At 37.3% G+C, this 26,209-nt stretch overlaps 2 protein-coding genes across 2 annotated transcripts; both read left to right on the plus strand.

Moving 5' to 3' along the window:
* Positions 1-574: 574 nt before the first annotated feature.
* On the plus strand, positions 575-14,835 carry casq1a (calsequestrin 1a). Its single transcript, XM_056742591.1, has 11 exons — positions 575-1,299; positions 9,468-9,561; positions 10,979-11,079; positions 11,231-11,342; positions 11,447-11,520; positions 12,553-12,683; positions 12,769-12,814; positions 13,170-13,224; positions 13,341-13,441; positions 13,546-13,620; positions 13,714-14,835. The coding sequence occupies exons 1-11, from the start codon at positions 1,063-1,065 to the stop codon at positions 14,074-14,076; spliced, it is 1,389 nt and encodes a 462-aa protein (XP_056598569.1). The 5' UTR covers positions 575-1,062; the 3' UTR covers positions 14,077-14,835.
* A 2,406-nt stretch (positions 14,836-17,241) lies between these two features.
* On the plus strand, positions 17,242-24,136 carry si:rp71-1g18.1 (uncharacterized protein LOC559922 homolog). The gene is made up of 4 exons (XM_056742590.1): positions 17,242-18,017; positions 20,010-20,164; positions 20,466-20,553; positions 22,408-24,136. The coding sequence occupies exons 1-4, from the start codon at positions 17,735-17,737 to the stop codon at positions 23,289-23,291; spliced, it is 1,410 nt and encodes a 469-aa protein (XP_056598568.1). The 5' UTR covers positions 17,242-17,734; the 3' UTR covers positions 23,292-24,136.
* The last annotated feature ends 2,073 nt before the right edge of the window (positions 24,137-26,209 follow it).

Raw genomic sequence — 26,209 nt, forward strand, 5'->3', positions numbered from 1 at the left:
ATCTTTCTCTCTCTAACAAACACACACACACACACACACACACGCAGAGCTTTGCTTTATCATTAAACACCAGCTGGCAACTAAATAGGCATTAACTCTACAGCGTCACTAAATAAAGAGGTGAAAGAGAACATGTGAGATCATATTACAGATTTTTATTAATAACTCGCTTCTCGCCTTTCAATTTGTAAAGTACTCTTCAGGTATTTAGCAACCACACACAGATCTTTAGTCTGCACATATACACACGCTACAGTGCCCTCACAACATTTTAAGCATGTAGACCATAAAAGCAATTTTCCCATGCTCAGGAACACACATAAGCATGAACGTGTTTGGGTCACGTATCTTGGGTGTCTCTTTCTCATGGTCTCTAGACTGAAGTGCCGTTCAGAACGGATCGGCCGAGCAAACTGACATCTGTGAAACCCAAGGAGGCGCACCAGCCTCGTCTCTCCATCTTGTCCTGGAGTGACCTAGTGCCACATTTTAACACCAGAGACGAGCCAAGACACCCGTTCCCTAACGCCACCCTGCATGTCCGTCTACGTCTTGTATTTTTAGCCAAGACCTGAACTCTGTCAATCTTAAAATGGGAGAGAATCCTCAGGTCTTGTTGTGTGTTCTGAAACCTTCACAAGTATCAAATGTTGTTGCTGTTTTTTTTCACGTACACTTTCCTTTACCTGTTTCTCTGTTAAGTAGTAGGTTGGTAGGTTTCACTTGTCCTCCCATGTCTGGCTTGCCCACTTGACACTTGGACATACAAGAAATTGCTCACTCTCTTTTTTAGCAACCCAGTCCTATCTTGTGTTCGATCTATCTTAGTTTCTCTCTCTCTCTCGCTCTCTCTCTCTCTCTCCAATGCACCTAATCCCACCCCCTAAATGTCCCCTGACCCTGTTACTCTTCTCTTTTAGCCGCGTGTAGGGGTATCATACAGGGGCCTCAGGACTTGGTCTTGTCTGTTCTGGGTGGCGGGGATCACAGGTCCTTTCTGATTGAATTGTATGAAGTAGTTAGTTAAGTTGGAGTTACAGACAACTACTTGAGAACTGAATCATGAAGTGGAACCTTGTGTTCCTCGGGTTCCTTCTGACCTTCGGGCAACTGTCATGGGGGCAGAAAGGTATGGACTTTCCCGAATACGATGGAAAGGACCGCGTTCACGACCTTAACGCCAAGAATTACAAGTCTGTGATGAAGAAATATGACGTGATGGTGGTGTACTATCATGAGCACGTGGGATCCAGCAAAGCCGCCCAGAAACAGTTTCAGATTGAGGAGCTTGGCCTTGAGGTGGGTTTGACTAAGAATTGGTGGATGTTGGGGGAAAGGGGACGGTTGGTCAATGGTTGCACCTAGGCCTGGTGTTACTGTAGATCATTGTGAACCGCAGATGTCTATGTACGTCCAATGGGTGTCTGTGAGGCCTACAGGAATTTCAAATATGAAGTCTTGATTTACTTGAAAAACTCAAAATTAGTGAAGTTTCATGCATTCATGAGTAAGAGCGGGATGGGTGGGATGTTACCTTAGATATCGTTGTTACCTGTTACCAGATTTCATTGAGATTGCATGATGTCGATTTGCAGGCAATATTTCAATAAGAACAGAATATTAAACTCAAAGTAACTTTCTTGTACACAACAAAACACAGTTATCTCATTGACTTCAACACTACTTAAGTGTTTAGGGTTGCCGTGTATGGCTGTCCTGTCTTAGTTTAGCTTTAGATTTGTATAAGATAAAGACAAAAACTTAGTTTGGCAAGCATATGATGATCAAAACAGATGCATAGAAAGACCTGTATTTAATTCTTAGGCTATATGACAAATAATTCATGTTCAGTGAAGATATACTCTGTCTGTTACTGTGATTTGCTTGGTGTTGTCTCTAAAATATTTAGTTTTGTTTGGTTAAATGTTGTCATTTGTTAGTTTTCGTTTTTCTACACTGTAAAAAGTTACACCGTTTTTTACAGATTTTCAAGTATACTTTAAAAACAATTAATTGTACAGAATTTTAGTGTTTTTTTACAGATTTCTCAAAGGTAAAATAATGTTGAATTACAGAAAAAGACTGCAAATTTACAAGAAAAACACATGACAAACCTGTAATTTTACAGCAGAAATAACTAAGGTAAAATGACCATTTATTTACAGGATTTTTTACAGTGATTGGATGAGATGACTTTAATTGGTCTGAAGCATCAGAGTATTATGATACCCTGATGGTTTGCTGACGTTGAGTATAAGACAGCACTGCTTTACTGAGTCAAACACAACTTCACATGAACAAACACACACAAAGAACTAATACATGAATACATACAGAGTGAGAGGCAGTGGCGGGCCACGGATATCTTTCACTTCGATATGTATTTTAATTTGCTTTTGGTGGATTCAAATCATACTTGAAATGACTTCATTTCAACATTATTTAGTTTACACAAGGAAAATGTGCCATTTCAAAATGCCCCCTGTTTGTACATTTAAATTACGGTATACAACTGTAACAGAATCCAGTAAAATAACAGGTAACTTTCTCGCAAAAAATTACCAGTACATTTTTCTTTATTTTATGGACATTTCCATTAAAGCTAAAAATGCAATTTAATGTGGTGCAAAATGTAAAATACGGGTAAAACAACTGTAAAAAGGAATACGGAAAACTCCTTCATATAAATACAGTATACTGTGCCCTATTTTACATATTTTTTTAGAGTGTGCCGATTGTAAAGACTAAACTGAAGTCAAATGTTACATTTCAATCCTAATTTTAAAATAATAACTCCAAACCTATCTGTTGAACGTAATATTTAGCCAATAGGTGAATGTAATACTGCTTGGGAATGAAGCCTGTAATGAGCTGACAAGCAAGTTCATCTCAATGGGAGTATCTGGTCAGTTATTTATAGACGGTAGAATTATACTTCCGGTACCTGATAGTTTTGCTCTAATGGTTAATGAAAGGTTGTTTTGAAAATAATCCTGTTAATCTTCATCAAGTGTTTGATCGGTCTATTTTAAAATGTGGGGGACTGCAGCTCAACTCATTTAACCTTGGCAAAGAGAAAATTAATATGAATTAACAAAAAAAATTCTGTGGTCTAGTTTTACTCTGCATGTGAAGTGTTCTGTCAGAGTAAGGGAATGTGGAGCCTGTCATGGCTCGGCAGTCATGTGAACACTGTGGACTCTGGCATCTATGTTCAGAAAAGTGCTGATGTACTTAGCAGTAAATTTACACCGTGCACATAAGCTGGAAGTGTTGGCTAGGAGTCGATTTTTCAATTTTGAGACTGGCCTTCGAGCTCTTTCCACTCCAGAGAATTCACATCGCTGCAGGTCCCTTCAATTCAATCGCAACGAATTCACTGCGAGTTTAATGCACCGCTGGTAGAAATAATGCCATTCAGCTCCATATCAAAAGTTTGCCACTATTGTACTGTGAGGACAACACCATCAACAACATCATCAAGGTATCTCTAAATATAGATGATTTCAAAGCAACAATATAAACAAACATTACTGCGCATTCATGCTTTTTTGGCCAGAACGTAACTTCCGCTACACATTCGCAAAGCGCCAACAGATAATTTCTGATGACAAAAAGAAATCGTGTAGAACAGTTCCTTGGCTAAACTTGTTTAATATTTTGAATTTAGACTGCGAGACCCAGCTCAACCTCTAGATGTCAATGTCTCAATAAAGTTACATGACGTCACCCATTTAACAAATTGCTTATTCAGAAAATGAACATATAACAAAATTCAACAAATCGCTTATTGAATACAATTAACATACAATAAGATAATGAAATACATGAATATACAGTAAATTAAATAAAATATAAAAAGTTATATTATTAGCCACTAGTCAGACTGAAGCTAACTTGAAACTGTCTATGCAGTTGATATGTTCATGAATTTCTTGCATTTTCTTGCATTTTCTTGCAAGCTTTGTATTCTCTCAAATATGGACATCTATTTATGCCTATTTTATTATTTCTTCTAGTTTAACATGCACTCTTAATTCAAGAGAAGTTTACCAACTAAGAAGTGTTTCTGGATCAGCATTTTTTGTTGGTACAGGAACAACATCCCTGTTAAAGATATCGGTGTGCTAACACTTACATGTTTGGGTGACATAATGTATATCTAAAGCAACTTTCAGTGCATTAATTTTAGTTGTGTGTTTGTATCCTGGGCATCCAACCCGCAACCTTTTGCACTACTAATGCAACACTCCCTGTTGAACAAAAGCAGCATATGCTGGTAATGTATGTCTTGAACCATAGTACGGTTGAGCTAGTTACATGATCAGCTTAAACCAGCTATACCCAGCTATTACCCTGATAGAACACATATAGTAAATCTGGCTTATGTCTATTTGACGTCTGCATTTGAGTCTGAAAAATATCTTCAATACATACTTTGCTCATCTGCAATATGTCTCGGAGACGTCTGCTGTCAGACGTCATACAGACATCTATAAGATGTTTATGATTTAGAATAAATGGAAACCTGCTCTTTTCTGAGATAACAGATGCATATGTAAATTTAGACGTTAAATAGACGTAAGCCAGATGGAGTGTGCTATCAGAGTATGCTTCAAAACATACCTAATATACCTAGTATACTAGTTGAGCTACAGGAACACAGCGATAAAAGCTAAAGGGAATTATTTATTGGCAAGAATGGTACAAACGCCTATAGATCAATGATAGAGTATTGTGTTATCAGCGCGCAGGTTGTGGGTTTAAAGAACACATAATGATAAAATGCATAGCTTGAAACATTGTAAGTCACCTGATAAAGGCATCTGCCTGTTCAATAACTATATTATATTCAGTGTTGGGTAAGTTACTGTGAAAAGCTTTCCTGTAGCTCAGTGCTAAGAGCGTTGCGTTAACAACGCAAGGTTGTGGGTTTGATCCCAGGGGATTGTAAATACCTATGTAAAATGTATAGGATAAAGCAATGTAAGTCACTTTGGATAAAAGCGTCTGCCAAATGTTTAAATGTAAACGTGAAAAAGTAATTAATTACTAGTTACTAATGACATATTCAATAGTGTGTGATTTGATTACCGTACAAATTACTCTCTCCAAAAAGTATTAAATTATTTATTACTAATTACTTTCTCCTATATCAACTTTGATTAGAATTGATTTGAGGATAGACAAGATACGTCTTGTTTAATTCGTTCAAATAAATAATAAAAAACTACATCAATTATTCTTATTAACTGACCAAAGTATACAAATGTGAGAAGGATACATTTTTAAAGTCGGATTTATAATTTTGATGAAATTTCCACATTGAATATATTACATTACACAGTATCTAGTTGAATTACATCAGAAGTAACTGTAATTAAATTACAGAAAATTAGAGTAATCCCTTACTTTACTTTTTCAAGGGGAAAGTAATTAAATTACAGTAACTAATTACTTAGTAACTTGTTACACCCAACACTGATTATATTATGTTTCTATAGGGACAGATTCAATAAACATAGACAAGCTAATTTGCAACGCATGTAAATGTGTGACACCGTGGCCTAAACCTAATCTTACAATATGACAATATGAAAGACCAAAATCGATATTGACCTAGAAGATTTAATTCTGGGTGAAATCCTGTTGACCCTAAAACAAGCGGTGTGGTGGTATGGTCTTGGGACAGCTGTGTGCATCACACTGTACATTGTACATGTAGTAAATCACATAAGACCTCAGCTGCTGGCCTCTGATGATATATAACACATTCCAGGAGCTTAAAAATACAGACGGGTGCTGGAAAGACCTAGTGAGGAGACGACAAATTAGCATTTCCTATTATCAGTACACAGCTATAGTAAAATAATACACAACAAGAGCATGTTGTAGAAACAAATCCTAAATGGGAATAGATTTATTTACAGTAATGGATTAAAGGGCTTGTGTGAAGAAGATTTTTTCAATTGTGCAAGAGAAAAACTATTAGGAAACTATCAACAAACATGCCAGCTGTACAGTGCCACAAGCTACTCCTATCCAGCACATTAAAATGTGTCTCTTGATATGCAGTTCATTGCACTGGTCAGAAGGTTACAAACATCACGCTGTCACAGTGTTACAGTGCAAACCTCTGAAAGATATTCAGAAGAATGCTTGTAATCAAACAGTACTTGGTCATCATAGACAACCCTTATTATAGTATACCCTTTAAATATGTAACACATGCAGTTTCTGCCAACCTCATAAGAAATCTTGAGTACATATAGAGTAGTGTTGTATACTATGGAGTCTTCTTGTTTGATCATATTAATAAAAGATAGATACAGCTGTTTGATTATTTCCAAAAACGGTCGTTTGTATAACAGTCCTCACGAAATGCATTGAACAAACAAACACAGCTGAACTTCAGTTCAAAGAACGAGGCACATTTACGGGCGTGCTCTTGAAATGTTACGGAATTTTATGCCCGAAAAAATCTTCACAAAACCTATGCGTACCCTGGCGGGGTGTATCGAGCACAGAAATATTACGCGATACGTCCAGGTCGTTTTTTTTACTGTACAGTAGCGGAATGATGCGACAAAAGACGATTTATGAAATGGTCAGTTCTGGTCCTTGATTCTGATTGGTTGAGCCGAGTTCTAAACCGTTAAAAAATACCCTGATTTATAACTCCTGACCCCATTACATAGTCTAAGTATCACATATTTGCTTTGTTTTGATTTTTGAAAACTTGCTATGCTTTGTGTCGTGCCTAACAACAAGTGAAGATCATTCAGTTAGTGATAAAAAAAAGGGACGAGCGCGATTTTTTACATTCCTGTACCGAGAGGTTACGCTGTTACGGTTTGATCTTCTATTGGTCTCACGCACTCATGTGACACAAATTCGTCAGAGTTCAACAAACTTGAACTTTGCTACACAGCGAAATGCAAATTATCGGTCGGTCGCATTCGCATGCATATGAATGAAAGTAAATGTAGGGAAAAGTCAAGTGTGACCGCGGCTTTAGTTGTTATAAAATAGACTTGTAATCTACTTTTTCAGGGGGTTTATTGCTTTTATAAAACGGTCAATCCATATGTGTAGTTTATTGCTTTAATAGCTTATTATTGTCCACACACATCGCGATGCGACACGACGAATGCCGTGTTCTTAATGGGTTTTTCCTGTTGCGTCACACCAGGTTGTAATGCGTTCAGTGTCTTGTTAAGGAACATGATTCGAGACAGTTTCTAATAATCTTATCATATTTGATTTTTGGTTAGAAATATATTACGTAAATGTCACCTATCAAAACGTATTGGAGATTTCGCTATATAGGAGCTGTACTTGTATTACAGGGGCCTGAATTGGGGCCTTTGACGTTTAGTTGTGGTGACTTTTATTTTGTCTTACCTTTATTCCTGAGATGTATGCTAGGATTCAAAAATTAACATTTTAGGATGAGTTCTAAGGTCCAATTCTTAGGAAAGCAATCAAGCAATGCTGTATAAAATAGGACAATCCTTAATTTGTATTGTGAACAAACGTATTAGTAGTTCAGAATGGATCAATGGTTGTGTGAGGTTTGTTGTGTACGTGTACGTGTCTTAGTAACAGATTGCCGCTGACTCCACTAACTATAACAACAGTTTATTGTGCGCTAGCGGCTCTTGGCACAGATGAGGAGTACCAGTGTAAGATTTCGTCCTGAAATCTGCAGTGTCGACTGAGAAGACGGAGCTCTGGGTGCATTACTGTACCTGTCAGCGGATCCCAGGAACTGAACGTCATCAGCACCATGCCAAAATAGTCCTGGTCGGTCTGTGCTGTAGCACTAATAATAGAGTCCTGTGCTGTCATAGCTGAGACTGCTGTAATACTCCATAACACGAGATCCCCTTTCTGCCCATATAGAAACACACTGTATAGTGTCATTTACACATGCCGGTATGTGGTTACTAGTTCAAATATGAAAGAACAAATATCGATTCTGCACAAAAATAACTCGAGGGGTCTGTAAGTGAGCATTGTTATTATTATGAATACTGTGCCATTATGAAGCCAAGAAAATCATAAAAAATAATTGCATCTTTTATATAAACGTAGCTTCTCAGAGGGCTGTTGGTGGGTGTGGCTTTAATGTAACCCCTGGATCTGAAGGTCGACTTTTGCTGGTCTGCATTGCCATTGCAAAACTGTTAGACAAAAGAAGATATTTTGAAGAATGTCGGCAGTCAAACAACCCCTGAATTTTCATTTTTCAGTGAGCTTTCCCTTTAAATATCATGCAATGGAGGGAGGCCCGGAGGTCTTATTTCTCAGTGGTTGTGTATCGGATCAGATCTTCCCTCCATCTTCTCGACTTTGATTTGTCGTACCGCAAACCCTCCACCTTGGCTTCATCGCAAACATCCTCTCTTGTTGACTCATGGCTTCTTTCTGGTTACCTTATATAGCTGCGGTTTATTTGGCTATAGGCCTTTAAGCTGAGTTTAGCTTCAGATTTGTTTAACAGACGGATATCATAGATATCACCCACGCCAGACACAGCCTGTATTGCTCTTATTTACCCGTCAGAGCCGAGAAGAAATCCCTGAAATAGGTGTATGAAGGAAAGTTGAGGAGGATTCTGGCTGTTATTGCAGTTTCACCCACACAACAAACACAAGAAGCATCACTTAAATATTGCCGCCGTTACATTTAGTCATTACATTTAGATTAAGTCATTTAGCAGACGTCTGTTACACAGACACGCTGAAAATTGTTATAATCGAGTGTGATCAACATCAAACAAAAAGTCATTGAGAAACAACACAACAATGATTTAACTGACCATACATATCTTTTCATAAAAGAGCTTAAACTTTCCAAACAACATTCAGACATTTCTAGAATTTCTAGAGTTCTAGAATTGCATTATTAGGCTATAATAAATTATAAAAGGCTAAAATAATTGTTGAAAAGCAAAACAAGAACGGAAAGACTAGTTAAAAAAACTGTTAAAAAATTCTTGTTTATGGAAATCGTGTAGTGTCAACAGTCAACGGTCTCCAGGCATGTGTGCACCTGTCAGCAACCGTGTTCTCCACCAGTTCTCCATGCCAACCGCTTTCATGCGCAGCGCTGTGATTGGTGGAGGCAGCTGTCCGTCATCTGGGTCAGGTTTCACACCGATTTAGAAAGTGCAGTAGCAGCGTTCTTGATGACGGCTTTTATGGATGTAAGACTGCGGAGGAAACCAACTACAGTTCTTACAGCAGACCCTGAAGTATCTTTTTATGGGCAGAAAAATAAATGTGCTGACTGACCTTGAGGTTAACACCCTAAATCCATCTACTGATATAATACATAATGGCTGTCCCAACCAAACCAATAGAAGTTCAATCTGGTTAAGTTGGGCATGTTCACACAGACAGAACACAGCATTTAGTTAAAATAGGGCATTGACATTAAATACAGTGTGTTTTGTCACACAGCTTGCTGCTCAAGTCCTGGAGGACCTAGACGATGAGGACATTGGAGTTGGCCTGCTCGATGAAAAGAAAGACAGTGCTGTCGCCAAGAAACTTGGTATGTGCATATACGAACACACCAATGACCTTTCTCAAGCAGGCGGGTCACGACCCAAACATGGGTCACAGCCTGGATTGGGAGGGTTACTTTAAAAATGTATTCCGGTACAGATAGAATGACTTTATGCAAAATGTAATCAGTAACGTAATCAAAGCATCACAATATAAGAGTAACGTAGTCCGATTGCTTTTGGATTACTCATATACAAATACAATTATTTAAAAATGTATTTTTGTTTACATAGAAGCAAGGCAGCATCAGAAATATCTTGAGGAGGATCAACGCAAAATTTCAGATGAAATAGATATAATAAAAAAACTGGAAGATTATAATTGAACATTATTGTTGATTTTTGATATTGTAATCATGATTATTAACACAATAACATTATAAACGTCATGTAGCCTGTGTACATAAAACAAGATGAGAACTACATGAAATTGTATAGAAGTTGGTTGCACAGCACAAATACACCTTACAATTCCACATTTTAAAACAATTTGATTTAAAACAATTGTAATCCTGATAGTTATATAATTTTTTACTAATCGTAATCTGATTATTTTGTTTTTTCGTGCAATTGTAACGGATTACAGTTACCACATTTTTGTATCCTGATTACTGTAATCCCATTACATGTTCAGTTACACCCCAACCCAGTTCAGATCTGGTCATGGACAATTTACAAATGCCACACACAGCTTCAGATAATTTGTTATTGATGACAAAATTTGTTCTTTGGTAGAAGCTTTAACAAAATATATAGGCTGGTGTCACGTTGTCATGTTCTCATCTTTAAAAATCATGAACAAAACTTGTGGCACACGATGCTTTTTATTACACAAATTTTTGTTAGAAAAAGAAACATGGCTTGTACCAACCACAATGTATTTTGTGCAGTGGATTATGTTTGTATAGCACAAGTACGTCTGTAAAATGTCTGGAGATCTTAAGAAAATGTTTTAGCAGATGTCTTGCAGACGTACGCGTGCTAGCAGGGCATAGACCGTAAAAAAATTGACATTACGGATCAAGTCACATTACAACGAGTCCTGCCCGATTTCCCCAATGACTTAATCGCAAATTAACAAATCACGTCACATACCCCTTTGATAACATCTTATAACTGAAACCAATTTATTACAAAAACAAACAATTAAACATACATTAATGCAGGGAGGGGGTTCATGAACTGCAACCAGCCACCAGGGGGCGATCAAAACACTTCAAACCATGCTGTTTGTGAACTATTTGTTTAAAACTTGTTTCCCCAATTTCCTGATAACTTCTTGCTTTCTAGATACAAATTAGTTAGCATACTTGTCAAAATGAATGAAGTCAATGCAAAAATATCCATGAGCTCTGCTGGTGCATATTTCCACCTGTTGTCTCATTGCATGTTTGTGCTGTTCAGGTCTGGAAGAAGCTGACAGTATCTACATTTTCCTTGAGGATGAGGTCATTGAGTATGATGGAGAGCTTGCTGCAGACACACTGGTGGAGTTCATCTATGATGTGCGTGAGAAATGAAGACTCATTCATTCCTGGGGCTTGAAGGGGCTATTCAATCTTCTCACACCAATAATTCTTGAATCCTTTGCATTCATTTCAAGTGCTTCCTTAATTCTTGTTGAGTATATGTATACTTGTTTGACTTTTTCCTCAGGTGATTGAGGATCCAGTGGAGATTATTGATAACATGCGTGAGTTGAGAGGTTTCCATAATATTGAGGAAGACATCAAGCTGGTGGGCTTCTTCAAGAGCGAGAAATCTGAACGTAAGCACCACCATGGGCCAGTCTCTTATATAACAGAAATAAGTGGAATGTTGAGAATGTAGTTTGGCAGTTTGAGAAGTTCACTGATGCTTTCGTGGTTTTAGACTATCATGCATTTGACGATGCAGCTGAGGAGTTTCACCCACACATCAAGTTCTTTGCCACCTTTAGTCCAAAGGTAAAGAAATTCTCTGCATTTACACACATGTATTACACCAAAGATTTATTTGACTAGGAAGATCTTGCGTTTGACCTGTGGTACTATGCCATTGTAGTATTGTTTGTTCATTTGAGCATTATATATATAAAGTACCATTGAAACTTACTCTTATTAATATCAGATATTTGGTTATTAAAGCAAAATTATTTGAGTTATATACCCTATGTGTGGAGAGCATTCACTTGGTGGCCACACGGTGGCTTTTGGAGGGTTTTGCATCTGAACTCTCCATGAGTAGGCAAAAGAGACCATTTGAGAGACCGTTTTTCTGATTTTAAAATTTGTGAGTGTTTAGGTTTAAATTCATTATTTTTCATTCATTCTGTGAAGTATTAACAATATTTTTACCAAATTTCAAAAACAAATATTGTTTCTATTTGCTTATATTTGCAGAAAATGAAGTATAAAAAAGTATAAAAGATGCTCTCTGTTTTTTCAGACCTCAAATACGGCAAAGAAAACAAGTTCATATTCACTTATAAGCAATACAATAGTCATTTTCTACATGTATTTAGGAGAAGTTCAATAATTATTTTGTATATGTTTACCTTGATTTTTATCAGAGTTTTCATGAGGCTTGTCATGCTGTCAAACATTCACATTGCTGTTGGATGACTTCATGTCACTCCCGAGCTTCGATTTTGTTGAAATTCAACAGACACTGGACTGACCACACAGTATATCTAGAAATGCTGATTTGACATGAATATATGGAATGGTCTGTAACTGTGTATGTGGTCACCTTGTGGGGATAGCAACACAAATCATACTAATCTATTATTATTTCTTCAAAATGTAATAATGCAAGAGGTTTACTGAGAGGTTTAGGTTTATGGTAGATAAAAGTATAAAAGTCATTACATCCATGGAAATTCGACATAAACCATGAAAACCCAATGTGTTTGTACATTGTTAAGTGTTTCTTCTCTTCGGTGATCAAAAGCAAAAACACCCTAAACACTCTAAACCAGATCTGACCTCTGTTTGCAGGTTGCTAAGAGTCTAGACTTGAAGTTGAATGAAGTAGACTTTTACGAGCCCTTCATGGACAATCCCATCGTCATCCCTGGTAAACCTTACAGCGAGGAAGAACTTGTTGAATTCATTGAGGACAATGACAGGTGTGTTTACTCCTTTAACACTAAATGCTTTTAAAGAACTGAAAATAAAAGCAAGAATGTTTTTTTAATGAAAGACTCTTCGCAGGCCCACACTGAGGAAAATGATGCCACACAACATGTATGAGATTTGGGTAAGATGTTCTTCTACAGATTACATGCTCACTTCATGTTATTAAAGCAAGTACCAGTCACCAGCGGTGGTCATTATAATGCACTGCCAACCACAGAATGAAAGATGTGCGTCGCCTGTCATGGTTATCGGATATGACAATATTTAAATTGACACTTTTATTAATAGAAATTAAAAAACACAAATTGTGACAGTTACTTAATACGTGGAGCACACACATTATTTAAATAGTTGTCAAATATTTGTCAAAAAATACAATATATGAACTTTGTATGATTTAAACGATTTGATGTGCACAATTATTATGCTGACAGTAGAGCAGAAGAATTTATACTTGAACCATCATCTTCTCACAGGAGGACGCTCTTGATGGCGAGCACATCATTGTTTTCGCTGAGGAGGGTGACCCAGGTAACTTCTTCAATTATTCATTGAATGAAAGTGACATTTAATTTAGGCCTATTTTATTCTAAAGCAACTTTATTCTCTCTTTTTGCCTATCTGACATGTTCCTGGGCTTCTTTCAGATGGCTATGAATTTCTTGATATTGTGAAGGAAGTGGCAGAAGATAACACGGACAATCCTGACCTGAGCATCGTCTGGATCGACCCTGATGACTTCCCACTGGTATGACCTTGCTTTTCATCACTATACAGACCCTTTTCATAAAAATGCACATCGAATGCGTTCACAAGACTGAGTAGTGATGAGAATGTAACTGTGACCTACAGCTTGTGCCCTACTGGGAGAAGACCTTTGACATCGACCTGTCCTCCCCTCAGATCGGCGTCGTGGAGGTTGATGATGTGAGTTTTTCAGGCGACTGTTCTGGTGTTTAGCACAGAGAGATTTTTGTCACTTTTTGGGATTGTTGATTTGAGCTGTTCCATCTTATTCAGGCTGAGAGTATCTGGCTGGAGATGGATGATGACGATGACATGCCCACAGCAAAAGAGCTTGAGGATTGGCTGGAGGATGTGCTAGAGGACAAAATTGACCCTGATGATGATGACGATGATGATGATGACGATGATGATGATGACGACGATGATGATGACGACGACGATGACGACGACGACGATGATGACGACGACGATGATGACGACGATGATGACGACGATGATGACGACGACGATGACGACGACGACGATGATGACGACGACGACGATGATGACGATGATGACGACGATGATGATGACGACGACGATGATGACGACGACGATGACGACGATGATGATGATGATGACGACGACGATTATTAAACTCTATCCATCGCACAAGTCACAATGTATCGTCCAAATCTAGTCTAAGTTTTTGTATTTGCACTGTTCATCAACGTCATCAAAATTCCTTTGTTATTTGTCACAAAGTTAAAAACATTATTACTGTCACTGTCTCCTGGTACACAATGATCTGTTCACTAGCAAACTGTGCTCCCCCGACATCATTATCTTTCCCATTGACCTCGAATTTTATCAAAATGCTACGTTCTCTTCAGATTTTCAAACATCTCTAAAAGTAAAATCATACTAGATTTGTATCGCTTTCCTTTCATTTAATTTCCTTTTTCTCTTTTGTGGGAACCGACTGTAATTGGCACGTAAGTACAGCACAAATTCACCTGGAAATGGGCCTTGCTTTCAAGCACGTAAAATCAAAACATGTCAGTTTGTCTGAGGGGGCAGCAATATTATTTAAGTGTAAATCCATCCGTTAAATTTGGTGTTAGTGTCTCAATGTTTATTTGTACTAATATGTGGATGGATTGTTTGTCCCATTGTGATAGGACCTAAAGGTGCTAAGCAGGCTTTTCCTCAAGGTCATTGGTCAAAACCTTCTTCCTTTGTAAAGTCAGAATGTGACTCTATGACTTTAGACAGAAAAGGATTGTCCAGCCTTCCTTTTGTGTCTAAAAAGTACAGTAAATCACGTGTTTTCTACTGAAAAGAAAAGCATTGACATTTTTTTATGAAGACAACTTGGTTTTAAGTCTTTAAATAAAACAAGAGATTGGAATTAAAGGAGATGTGTGAAATTTTTAGGAGGATCTACTGACAGAAACATAACACATATAACTATGTGTTCAGACCTTACATAATGAAGCGTTATGTATTTATTATCTTATAATGAGGTTTTTCTCTCTATATACAGCGCGGGTCCTCTTACAAGGAGTTCGCCATGTTGTTTCTACAGTGGCCCTAAATGAACAAACTGCTCTGAGTTCATAAATATTCTTCAGCAAAGAAGCAAAAACGATATGTTTGTCCTGAAGGCGTGGTCCGTCGAAAGGTAGGGGGAAGGGTGGAGTGAGCCATTGGTTCTAATTCGTAACCTAACCACTAGATGCCGCTAAAATCTCCAGATTGCCCTTTTAAGTGGTCTAAAGTATAGCTTTAATTGTATAACATATAGTTGCAGTTTCTCGGACATGTAGGGATTAATTTAAGACAGGACTAGGCCTTAGTTAAATTAGGATATTTAAGTCATTTTTTAAAACATAATTTACAGAAAAACATTACTGGTTTAAATCTTGAGACAAAACGATCACACGGATATATTTTCAAATATGTCATTGCAATTTGTTTTCGATCAAGAAATTATTAAGACCATTTAAACATTAGTCTGGGACTAGGTTTAAACCCTGTCCGGGAAACCGCCCCATACAGTTTAATATAATATAGACTAGAGTTTTACTATTCTGTTTGAGTTCATTAGCAATTTGATACTGAATCTTTTAATCAGATGTTATTAATGTTATTAAATGTTTTTTTTAACAGATCAAATGCAGATAGAAGCATAAATGGCCGTGCTCATTTTTTATTGGATATTTTATCCACAGAAGGTGGACAGATCAAATGACTTTTTAGAGATGAGTATGGCTAAAAAACATAATAATGTTTATTGTTGTCATCAAGACTCTTGACGTCATTTACTATTTGGCATTCAATGAAAAAATCTTAAATTTCCTTTATGTAATTGTTCAAAAGCACAGAATCTATATTGAGTGTCCATGATGTGATTGTGCGCGTCCTCTGAATTCTGCCGTATAGCATTTCAATGCTTTTCTACAATCATCCAGATCCACTTTTGTTTAAAGGGGTCATGTGGCGCAAATACGTGTTCTTCTGTGTCTTTGGTGTTTTATAAGTTGCTCATGCAAGTATTAGACACACAAAATTGCTAAAACTCAAGTGGGTCAATGACGTGACATGTATTTTTTGTGTCCAAATTCATTATTTTCCTAAAAAGAATTTGAATAAATACATGTCATATATCAAATGGATCTACAATATGTCCTTTATAAGGAAACCCTTTTCATTTTATTGAAATTCAATAGATTTTTTGAGTTTTGGTGTTTGAAAGACCAAAAATGTCAGGTGGTGCGACCGTCCGAACATACAAACAGAGAACAAAACTGAGAAATAAATGTTAATTTTCTCAATAAAATTCTTAATAAAATATTTTGGCATGATTTTATGTTAAATTTCTTATATATGAGGGGAAAAATACTCAGTGCTAAATACACTAAATGTATATTATTTTAAATTAATATATGGTCGCACCACCTGACATTTTCTGGGTGGTAAAATCAGAAATCTTGTTTAATAATTAATTAATGCTCCCTAAAATGCTGTAAAACCAATATAAATCAACACAATACATTTTTTTGGACATAAAAATACATTTTCAAACTGTTTTGCTTAAAATATTTTTTTTTTCTTCTTGAAAATCTTGTTTGTCATTGACCCAAGTATCTGAAAAAAAGATGCATTCTATCTAAAAGCGAATGCTTACCCAGACCTGCCTGAAACACCTTGTGTAACCACATCCCCACAAATCTACGTCAGTTGGTGGTCTGATTTGACTAAGGCCCCCCAAATGTATACACAAGTAAGGTGGTGTACCTGTCAGTACAATTGAAGAGGAACCTGATGTTCCAAATATGGTCAAGGCGTTACATTCGTCACACGCTTGCAGTATCCCACCAATCACCACGCATCGGTTAACTGGCCAATCATAGCACACCTCGCTTTTCAGAGCCATGAGCTTTGTTATAAAATCTGTGTGTTTCAAAGAGGAGATACAAACCTGCACTGTATGTGGAAAATACAGCGTTTTTGAACCTTAAATAGTGTACACACATTGCATTATAAAACAAACGATTATATTTGTTTACGACCCTTATAACAAATACCTCAAAAACACTTTGTTACAGGCCTTAGGTTAAGTTTAAGTAAGTTTTGGTTCATCAACGGAACAGGACAAATAACAACATGTAAACAAAGTGACACATCTGTAGACCACTTTGGGTGACGTAGAATTTTCTCAGTTTTCAACACAACACAAAAGTTTGAAACTGCAACCATTGTAAGATTAAAAAACGAATAAAAATCAAATCGGTCTGGACCAGTGTTTACAGCTTGGAAAGTGGTTGTACACAACTTCTACAACACAGGCGTGGAGGGGTGCCAGACCAATGGTCAATCAAAACCAGCCCAGTGACCCATAGCTCATAGCTAAAATACGCAATCATTGAATTTCTTTTATTATTTCCTATCATACAGTCTGTTGCCATGGAAACAGCACAGCCACGCGGCTGCTCTCACAGTTTAGAAGAATATAAATAAGGTACATAACAATATGTCAATACAAGCATTTCAGTCGCACATCTTATCTAACGTGTCATTTAAGCAGTCTTAAAAAACAGCCCTCGGTTTGTGTCTCTTCCGGCCAGCAGATAAGCGACGTCTGGGATTTGGCGCCGTGAGTGTAGTACGTGCTCACGTCATTATGGAATGTCAGCAGACACGCCCACTACTTCCATCTTAGCCATGTGGCTATGACCACAACCTAATACGCGACCGAACGGACTGTTTACACAATTTAACTCGAATCGTACATGATCGGACCGTCAGCAACATGTGCGAGTCCGTGTCCAGGTTCCAGGCGGAGGTGGCGGCCGTTATGGAGGTGTTAGTGAAGGTGGCCGTCGTGGAGATCACGAAAGTTTTCGAGGGACGCTCGCTGCACACTCATGGCTGCACGTTCAACAGAGAAGATCCGATTAATAAAGACGCGGTGCCGGTGTCCGACATCAGAGCTCACATGCAAAATGCATTGAAGAATACGACCAAGAAGTCCGACAAGATGGTTCGCAGCGTCGGCGTGCAGGTGGAGGAGACGCTGCTGTCCCAACATCACGGTATGTTTGTTTGCTTAACTACAGTCGACTCACTAGCTTTGCATTTAGCCTGAGGGTGTTCCTACATTTGTCGAACTGAACCGGAAGTGTCCTTCAAAATGCATCTTTAACAGTGACGAAACAGTGGAGTCTGTTTTGATGAAAGATCATTTGCAGAAATCGGGATTTTAATGCAAACGGAGCTCGTGCTTATAAAGAGCCATTATATTTTTAACATTTATGTCAGTTTGTAATATTTTGAAAACACTTTATTTGGTGGCAATATATTGTTATATTTTCGCATGACGTATTTCTTGCAGCGGGAAATAAGTAAAAATTCGCATCTTTCGAAGTGCGTAAATGTAAATGAGTGTTTTTACTCAATAAATAAATAAATACGTCCCTACGTTATAAAGCACATCATACTTTTTACTCCTCTACATTTCGTAAATAATTGTTATTTTTAACATTTAATCCTTGCGTACATTAAAATCTACCGCTTTTTTGTATTTTTACTTTTAAAAGTAGAAAAGTGGTATTTATGTGGTTAGGTACTGTATTAAAGGTAAAAAAAAACATATAGAAATGTATTTGTAAATTGTACTGGATTATGATATGCTTTACAATGTTATTTCATAAAGTAAAGATACTTGTACTTGAGTAAAATACTTCTTATACTAGTTTAAAAGTCTCCAATGCAGAGTGGAACAGACTCACTCATGCGCATCGTGGACAGAGAATGATGCGCTTAATGCATTGCGCTACTTTATTTACGCTCATGCGCATTTCGGATGCAGAATGATGCACTTAATGCACCCGCTTCACTAACGAGATTCAAAAAGTGCACTTCCATAATGTTCTCAAAGTGATCTTTTGTTGCAAACTAATTTTGTACTTGATATACTATGAAAATTAATATTTAGTACTTCTTAAAATGATCTTAAATCCTTTGAAAGCCTGGTTTAGATTATAGGAGTCTTAATATCATGACCGACTATAAAATCTGCCTGCAGCACACACATAAGGAGAATCTTAGTAGATTCTCTTTTTTTAAATCGAATCGAATAAAGAAAATATTCGACATTTCTGTCACATAACACACTACGAGATCATTTTAAGATGATCGTACCAGAGGACGAACGCAAGTGATTTCACCAGAAAGAAAATGTAAATAATGTGATGACTTGGGGACATCTAGTGGTAGTGTGACGTTATGTCAAACTGTTAGTCATGCATTACATTTACATTTATGCATTTGGCAGACGCTTTTATCCAAAGCGACTTACATTGCAATATCCTATACGTTTATACATAGGTATGTGCAATCCCCTGGGATCGAACCCACAACCTTGCGTTGAATGCTCTTACCACTGAGCTACAGGAAAGCTGGGATGCATAGATGTTTTGTTTCTGGAAGCAGTTATATAAAGTTGTGTGTGGAAGCAGCAGCTTGTGTTCACTATGTAAAACACAATGAATATTGTGAAGCGACAACTTCAAGGACGGTTTATATCTCGACACATATTGACTCCCATAGTAGGAAAAAACACAACGGTAGTCAAAATTGCCCCAGTCACTGTTTGCTGTCCTACATTCTTCCAAATTATCAATCAATATCTTTCGCTGTGTTCATCAGAACAAAAGGTAATTTTCCTACTATGGGAGTCAATGGGTGTCGAGATCCGTTTGGCTAAAAGCATTCTTCCAAATATCTTTCTCTGTGTTCATCAGAACAAAGACATTTGAACACATTTGGAACAACCTGAAGGTGAGTAAATGATGAGATGATTTTCATGTTTGGGTGAAGAATCACTTTAATTTAGTAGATTATAGGAGTGCACTTTTTTTCACCTGGGTTTGCACATTGGTGTGTAAATGTGCATGTGCATTGAGCAGACATTTTATCCAAATAAAATTATGGAAAACAATGAATTCACGACCACTCATGAAATGTCAGACCACTGTTTGCTGAGGTGTTCATAAGAACCTGAATTGTAATGCGTTGTTTTTCAGATGATCGCCCGTCCAGTGAGAAAGACAGTGTTGTTCCTCACGGGTCTAAGAGATTGGAGGGTTTGTGTCGTCCTGAAACTCTCTGCAAACAGTCTTCAGAAGCTGTGGATCTGCAGTGTATGGTCGACCTTCCATGCTCCATCTTCAGTGACAATGTAGGTGGCGCTCTTTACATTTCTGGTTTATGTGAAGTTTGGTATATTTAGAGCAAATCCTTTTTTGTACTGATAAAATAAAGAGAGAGCATGATCTATCATTATCAATTATTCACATTTATAGACTCGTGGTTGTAAGATAAATTACACTCAGTACAAATGACTTTGATATGAAAGAGATATTTTGTAGAATAACTTAGATGTATCTTGATTTAAGAAATTTTAGATACTTGTCCTTAAAAATGAGACAAAAGGATTAGTTTTTTTTGCAGTGCAACCATGTAATGTTTTTTGTTTTCAGGGCATTGGTTTGGGAAAAGGTGACGCCGGCATTCGTGCGCCCCTGTGGACAGGCGACTTAAAGAAGCAAGGGACAATTCTTGAGAATGGTATACTGATCAAAACCTCCTTCAGAAAAACTCTGATGCTCTAATCTAGACAAAATAAAATAAATATTTTCAAATCATAATTTGCTGCATTTGTGCACAGGGCCCGAATGAAGATAATTTAACGCATTGAAGGCACTTCACCCAAAAATGAAAATTCCTTCATCATACTCACCCTTGTGCCGTTTCAGTCCTGTATAAATGATCCTGCTGAATACAGGGAACGGACTTCCATTGTAGAAAAAAAATATTGTATATTTTTGGTTGTGTTGAACACAAAAGAAGATATTTTGTAGAATGTAGGAAAGCAAACTGTACTGAAGCATCTTCGACTACCATTTAATTTTTCATACTATGGTAGTCAATGATGTTCCATAACATTCTTCCAAATATCTTTCTTTGTGTTCACCATGATAACAGAATTTTCATTTTTGGGTGAAGTTTGTTGTACAAACTTTTCTGAGAGATTGAGACTTCAAAGGTTTGTCTTTAAAAATATTTGATTGCTTGCAAGCATGATCGCCTCAAAACAGAGTGACAACCTCCAGTTCTTTGCATTCCATTCTTATACCCCTACGTCTCCTTTCTCCACCAATCATCAGTCTCGTTTACGTCACCCCCTACTATGTTTCACTCTTATCCACACACCCCACGGCCACGCACATTTTCCCTTCTTAAAAGACACTATTCATTCACACTGTTCTTTGACATCTACCAAAACCTCAAGTAGGCCGCTTTTCTGCTATATGAAAGAGATCAATCAAAACTTGACCAGACGCAAACAACCAACAGCACACTTGTGTTAATAGAAGTAAATGAGTACATATTCTTACATTAGTTTCCATAAGCATACAACAATAACAAAATCCTCTACAACTATCGATTTAATTAAAACCTAAACACCGTTTCAAAGCTTTTATTTGAGAAGTTAACATGGAGGATCGCCTCCCCATCTACTGACAGACGTCACGCCTCTTGCTGACTGAAATCACTGCCGTCTTCTCAAAAGTCGGGCCTTAAAAAATATTTGCGTTTGTGTGATCTCATTTGACATTGGCATTGGCTTTTGACACAGCGCTGTTAAATAGTTAAATGCAAACAAGTGTCTCATGTGCTTTTTTCGGATTAAAGATCATGTTTCTTCAATGTGAAAACTAAAAACCAACAGACTGATGAAAATGCGGTACAACGCAATGGTCACCCTAATTACAACGTGTTAAATAAAATCCTAAATGAATGCAAAGAGTGTGAAAATGGGAGAGGTGTCAGATCTGTGTTGAGCGGCAGCTCTTAAAGGAATGGCGTTCTTAAACCTGCTGCTGTGACTCCTGTCACTAATGTTCCTCAAAGAACAAAATAAAAGAATAATTCAGTGCGTTTTGTAGCTTCAATTCTGTATTTAATTTAGAATTTAACATTAAATACTTTAAAGTGTTTGATAACTTCATTCAATTTCTGTATATGTCCTACATGTTAGATATGAGAGCTCTCAATTATACTGTGTTGAGCGGCTATAATTAATGTCAAAATAAAGAAAAAAGAATAAATTTAACGGAGACATTAGTTGCCGTGCTAATAAGAATGTTGGCTTTCATTCATAAAATGATCTTATCAAAGATATCTGTTCTTTCTACATTTATTTGGAGATTAAATGTCAAATAATTAGAAATGTCAAAGTGTAATAAAAACATAAATTTTAATCTGATTAATCGCACGGTTAGTCACGATTATTCAAAGAAAAAAGTGTGATTAATCAGATTGATTTTTTCAGCCGATTGACAGCGCTACTTTAAATAGACAAAAAAGTGTATTATTGTTTGTACGTAGATCGTGATTTAATGAAATGTTGTCGTTTAGGTCATCAAGGACTTGCTGAGTCGTCTTCATGTTCCGTAGTAGATCCGGAGGTCGACCCGTTCAGCTCTGTTGCAGTCAGTATTCCCAGTGAAGATCTTAACACAGACACTATCGGCCAGCTGGATCTTGGGCTTACGGATGTAAGTTCTTTGCCTCCCAGAGAGACGCCCCTCGCAGAACCTTCTCAGTCCAGTCAAACCACAGCCGAGCCCACGCATCTCAGCCAGGGATCGAACAATAAATGCGCCATACAGGCCAGACACACATCCAATTTGAGAAAGGTGCGTTTACAGCGCAGCCAAACGCCTTTCGACTGCAAACTGTTAAAGCCTTGCTCCGTTGAACTCGTGAATCTTCTGATGCTGTCGAGAGCCGTAAAAAGAACAAACGCTTCCAGCGCTAATTTCCCGTCTACACACAAAGATCTGCGAACCCATCAAAGCGCACACAGCGGACGCCGACTGTGCTGCTTCACCGAGTGCGGAAACGGCATTTGGCGTCTGCAGGGGGTCCTCGCGCGCAGCCACCCTCTGGCCTGCAAGATCTGCGGCAAAAAGTTCAAGCGCAGGAAGATCTTGAGGAGACACGAGCGCTTCCACACGGGAGAAAAGCCGTACTCGTGTGTACGGTGTAAGAAACGGTTCGCTCTGCGGAAGAGCTTGAGGAGGCACGAAAGGTTCCACACCGGAGAGAGACCCCACAACTGCACTCAATGTGGAAAAGGCTTCCGTCTCAAGAACAATCTCAAGGCTCACCTGCGCTTTCACTCGAACGACAAGCCCTACCCGTGCAGCATGTGCTCCAAGAGTTTTCGCATCGCCAAGAACCTGGAGAAACACAGACTGACTCACTCTGCACCGGCCAGATGCCGATCTGTTAAATAAGTGAAGAGGTGGTGTGTTTGCTTTTGATTTTTATACCAAACACTATTTCTACCTCACATAAGAACCACTGGATCGGACTAACAAATATGGTGCAAGGTTTAACGCAGCTGGTCAGTTCAATGATTTCCGTTTTATTTCTAATGTTGAGTTGTAAAGACTGTTCGGCATGTTGAGCAGGAATGTTGTGAATATTCTGTAGATTTTTTTCGTTCGTTTTTCTGCTTGCTCTTGTGAAGCTGTCATTGAATGATGTGTGCACAATATGTACGAGTGTAACGTTCAAAACGTGTTGATTGGCCTTGAGCATGTGTTGTAACATTCATTCGGATATGGGTCATCTAGACTTCATCTGCTCAAGTAATATACACTGGAGATAATCTTACGTATGTTCTGTTGATGAACATCTTAAAAAGCTCAATTGAAACGCTCTCTTGCATTTTCTATTCTAGATTTGATATCTGCTTTCTTAGATTTTTTACGAGCAACGTGAACGTTTCGATTTTTTTAACCGTAACCTTTTATAAACGCGCTGTCTCGCTCTTTTTGTTTCATAAATGCCTTGGTCAGCATTAAACTGCATTTACTTGTTTATGTTAAAACTTAGCAATGATGTAAAATAGATTTGAGATTGTAAACTATTTCTAACTGTTTGTCATTGCTCATAGCCATTATGGCCAAACCTACTTACTTTTCTGTTGTAATAAATAATAATCTCACTTGAGTTTATCATTTAATATTACGAGAATATACGGAGTACAAAAGCAGAGCAGATGTTAGTCCGGCACCCAGTTTCGATTCCACAGCTGTTTATAAGGAATCGAAAATTAAAAAATGTTTTTCAAGTATCCGATTCCTAATCCTTTCCATTCCCAGCCCTACCTGCAGTCAGTTTGGAGAGTTCACAAACCTTTTTTACACACTTCCAACCGCAACAAATAAATCCTTTAACAGACAAAACACAAATGATATCTTTGTCCTTCAAGGTTTAGTGTGAGCTGGATTTCAAATTGTGCTCATTCAGTAACAGAGCTTTATCACCGCTGTGCATTTTCCACTGCATCAGGGATACACTGGAAAGCTGTTATATTAAAACTAAAATGATATGAAGAGAAAGCCCTAATGACCGAGATGTCAAAACATAACTGCTACAGTTTATTTGTGCATATCAGAGAACACCACGCTTACACAACTAATACCAATATTCAAAGAATTCAAGACTAAAATTAAGAAAGAACCTTTCAACAAGTGCTTTTGATGGCACAATTATATTTATAATGCATTGATGTCAATTTATATATATAAGTGTGTTTGTGTTCATTATATATATGTTTGGGCTCACTAGAGCGATGAATGAGTTGCTTAAATTTTCGAGCTTGAAAAGAGAATGTAAACATTAATGAGTTTTGTTATGTGTATGAAGACCTCAAGCAATATAAAACCTGTTTTTGTCCCTGAAATACGTTTATTTTGAAGAATTCGAAACGGTTTAATCGTGAATATTTGACCTCACATTTAGTTTTTTACTGAGATTAAAAGTCTTAAGTATTTATAATGTCCACCTCACTTTATGTTATTCTCTGTGATTCAAACGAATACAGTAGATATCAAAGATATAGTGTTGAATCAATGTTGAGTGTAGACAATTAACGTTAAATCAATTCTCTTCAATTATTTTGGATATCCCCATATATATGAAAATACTGTTAAAAAACAGACTTAATGCCATAATATTTACATTTGGATAATGGTATAGTATTTAATGCAAAAAATCAAAGGTAAATCAGAGACAAATACTTTATTTAGCATTGGAAAATTTCTTTAATAAACCAATGTATAGTGCATCCGGAAAGTATTCACATCGCTTCACTTTTTCCACATTTTGTTATGTTACGGCCTTATTCCAAATTGAATTAAATTCATTATTTTTAATAAATTTGCAAACATAACATAACAAAATGTTATGGGCCCCCCACCGCAATTCTCTCAAGTTTGGCTATTCTACCTATAATTGCCCAGCACAAATAAAAATTATAACAAGGGCTTAATCTGATAAAAAACTGACAAATATTTTGATGTATTTTTAAAATATTATAAAAATAAAAATCATTTTGCCCCCAAACAAGAAATGTACTATATACTGCACACATATTCCAGGATTGTAGAACTGATCATGTATGTGAAGCTGTGTGTGTTAAAGATGCATGACATGTTTTAATACAAATGTGCTATATTTACACCGATATTATATAATGTTGTAAGATTGATGTAATTTAAAGTGAATAAGGAACATTAAATATAGGCTAAATTACAACATTTAAGGCTGATTTAAGAAAAACTATTTGAAAGTGATTATTGCGGGTTTTGCATTTGTAAATCTTTACATTGTTTCTTCTGCAGCATGACACGTTTATTTAAACCCAACAATAAGCGATCGAAAAACAACTATGAAACAGTGACTTCTGTTATAATGTCGCGTTTTATTTAATGAAGCCGACTGCACGAGACTCGCTTTATTATAAATGAGTTTGACTGACAGGATCTGTACTCGATTGTTTCTGTCAGACTGCGTGAAGTGCGCCGCACGCAACGACGCTGTGTTACACCGATGACTCACCTAAGCTTCTGATTGGTCATTGCGTTCGTGCGCGGTCTATGATTGGTTGTTATGCTCAGCGCTTTGAGTAACACGGAAATATCTGAATGCTTATATTATGAAGCACCGTTATCAGACGTGAACGTATTAATGCTGTTACGAATACGTTCGTTCATCTTCACATTTTATGTGTATCGTCTATGAATTGTATCAAGCGGGACAAGTTGTCCCTTTATTTCTCAGAAGGTGTGACGTGTAAAGAGACTGAAATGCGCGTGACCTGAGATCCCTGCCCTGATAGCACACATACATCTGGCTGACGTCT

Source organism: Triplophysa dalaica, chromosome 3 (assembly GCF_015846415.1).
Source record: "Triplophysa dalaica isolate WHDGS20190420 chromosome 3, ASM1584641v1, whole genome shotgun sequence".
Classification (NCBI taxonomy): domain Eukaryota; kingdom Metazoa; phylum Chordata; class Actinopteri; order Cypriniformes; family Nemacheilidae; genus Triplophysa; species Triplophysa dalaica.

What these genes read in the sequence shown, in the direction of transcription:
- si:rp71-1g18.1 (XM_056742590.1), top strand. Translation starts at nt 17,735, where the DNA reads ATGTGCGAGTCCGTGTCCAGGTTCCAGGCGGAGGTGGCGGCCGTTATG. An exon ending in GCTGCTGTCCCAACATCACG is followed by an intron (nt 18,018 to 20,009) that starts GTATGTTTGTTT and finishes GTTGTTTTTCAG; the next exon opens with ATGATCGCCCGTCCAGTGAG. An exon ending in GCTCCATCTTCAGTGACAAT is followed by an intron (nt 20,165 to 20,465) that starts GTAGGTGGCGCT and finishes TTTTGTTTTCAG; the next exon opens with GGCATTGGTTTGGGAAAAGG.
- casq1a (XM_056742591.1), top strand. Translation starts at nt 1,063, where the DNA reads ATGAAGTGGAACCTTGTGTTCCTCGGGTTCCTTCTGACCTTCGGGCAA. An exon ending in ACAACATGTATGAGATTTGG is followed by an intron (nt 12,815 to 13,169) that starts GTAAGATGTTCT and finishes ATCTTCTCACAG; the next exon opens with GAGGACGCTCTTGATGGCGA. An exon ending in ACCCTGATGACTTCCCACTG is followed by an intron (nt 13,442 to 13,545) that starts GTATGACCTTGC and finishes TGTGACCTACAG; the next exon opens with CTTGTGCCCTACTGGGAGAA.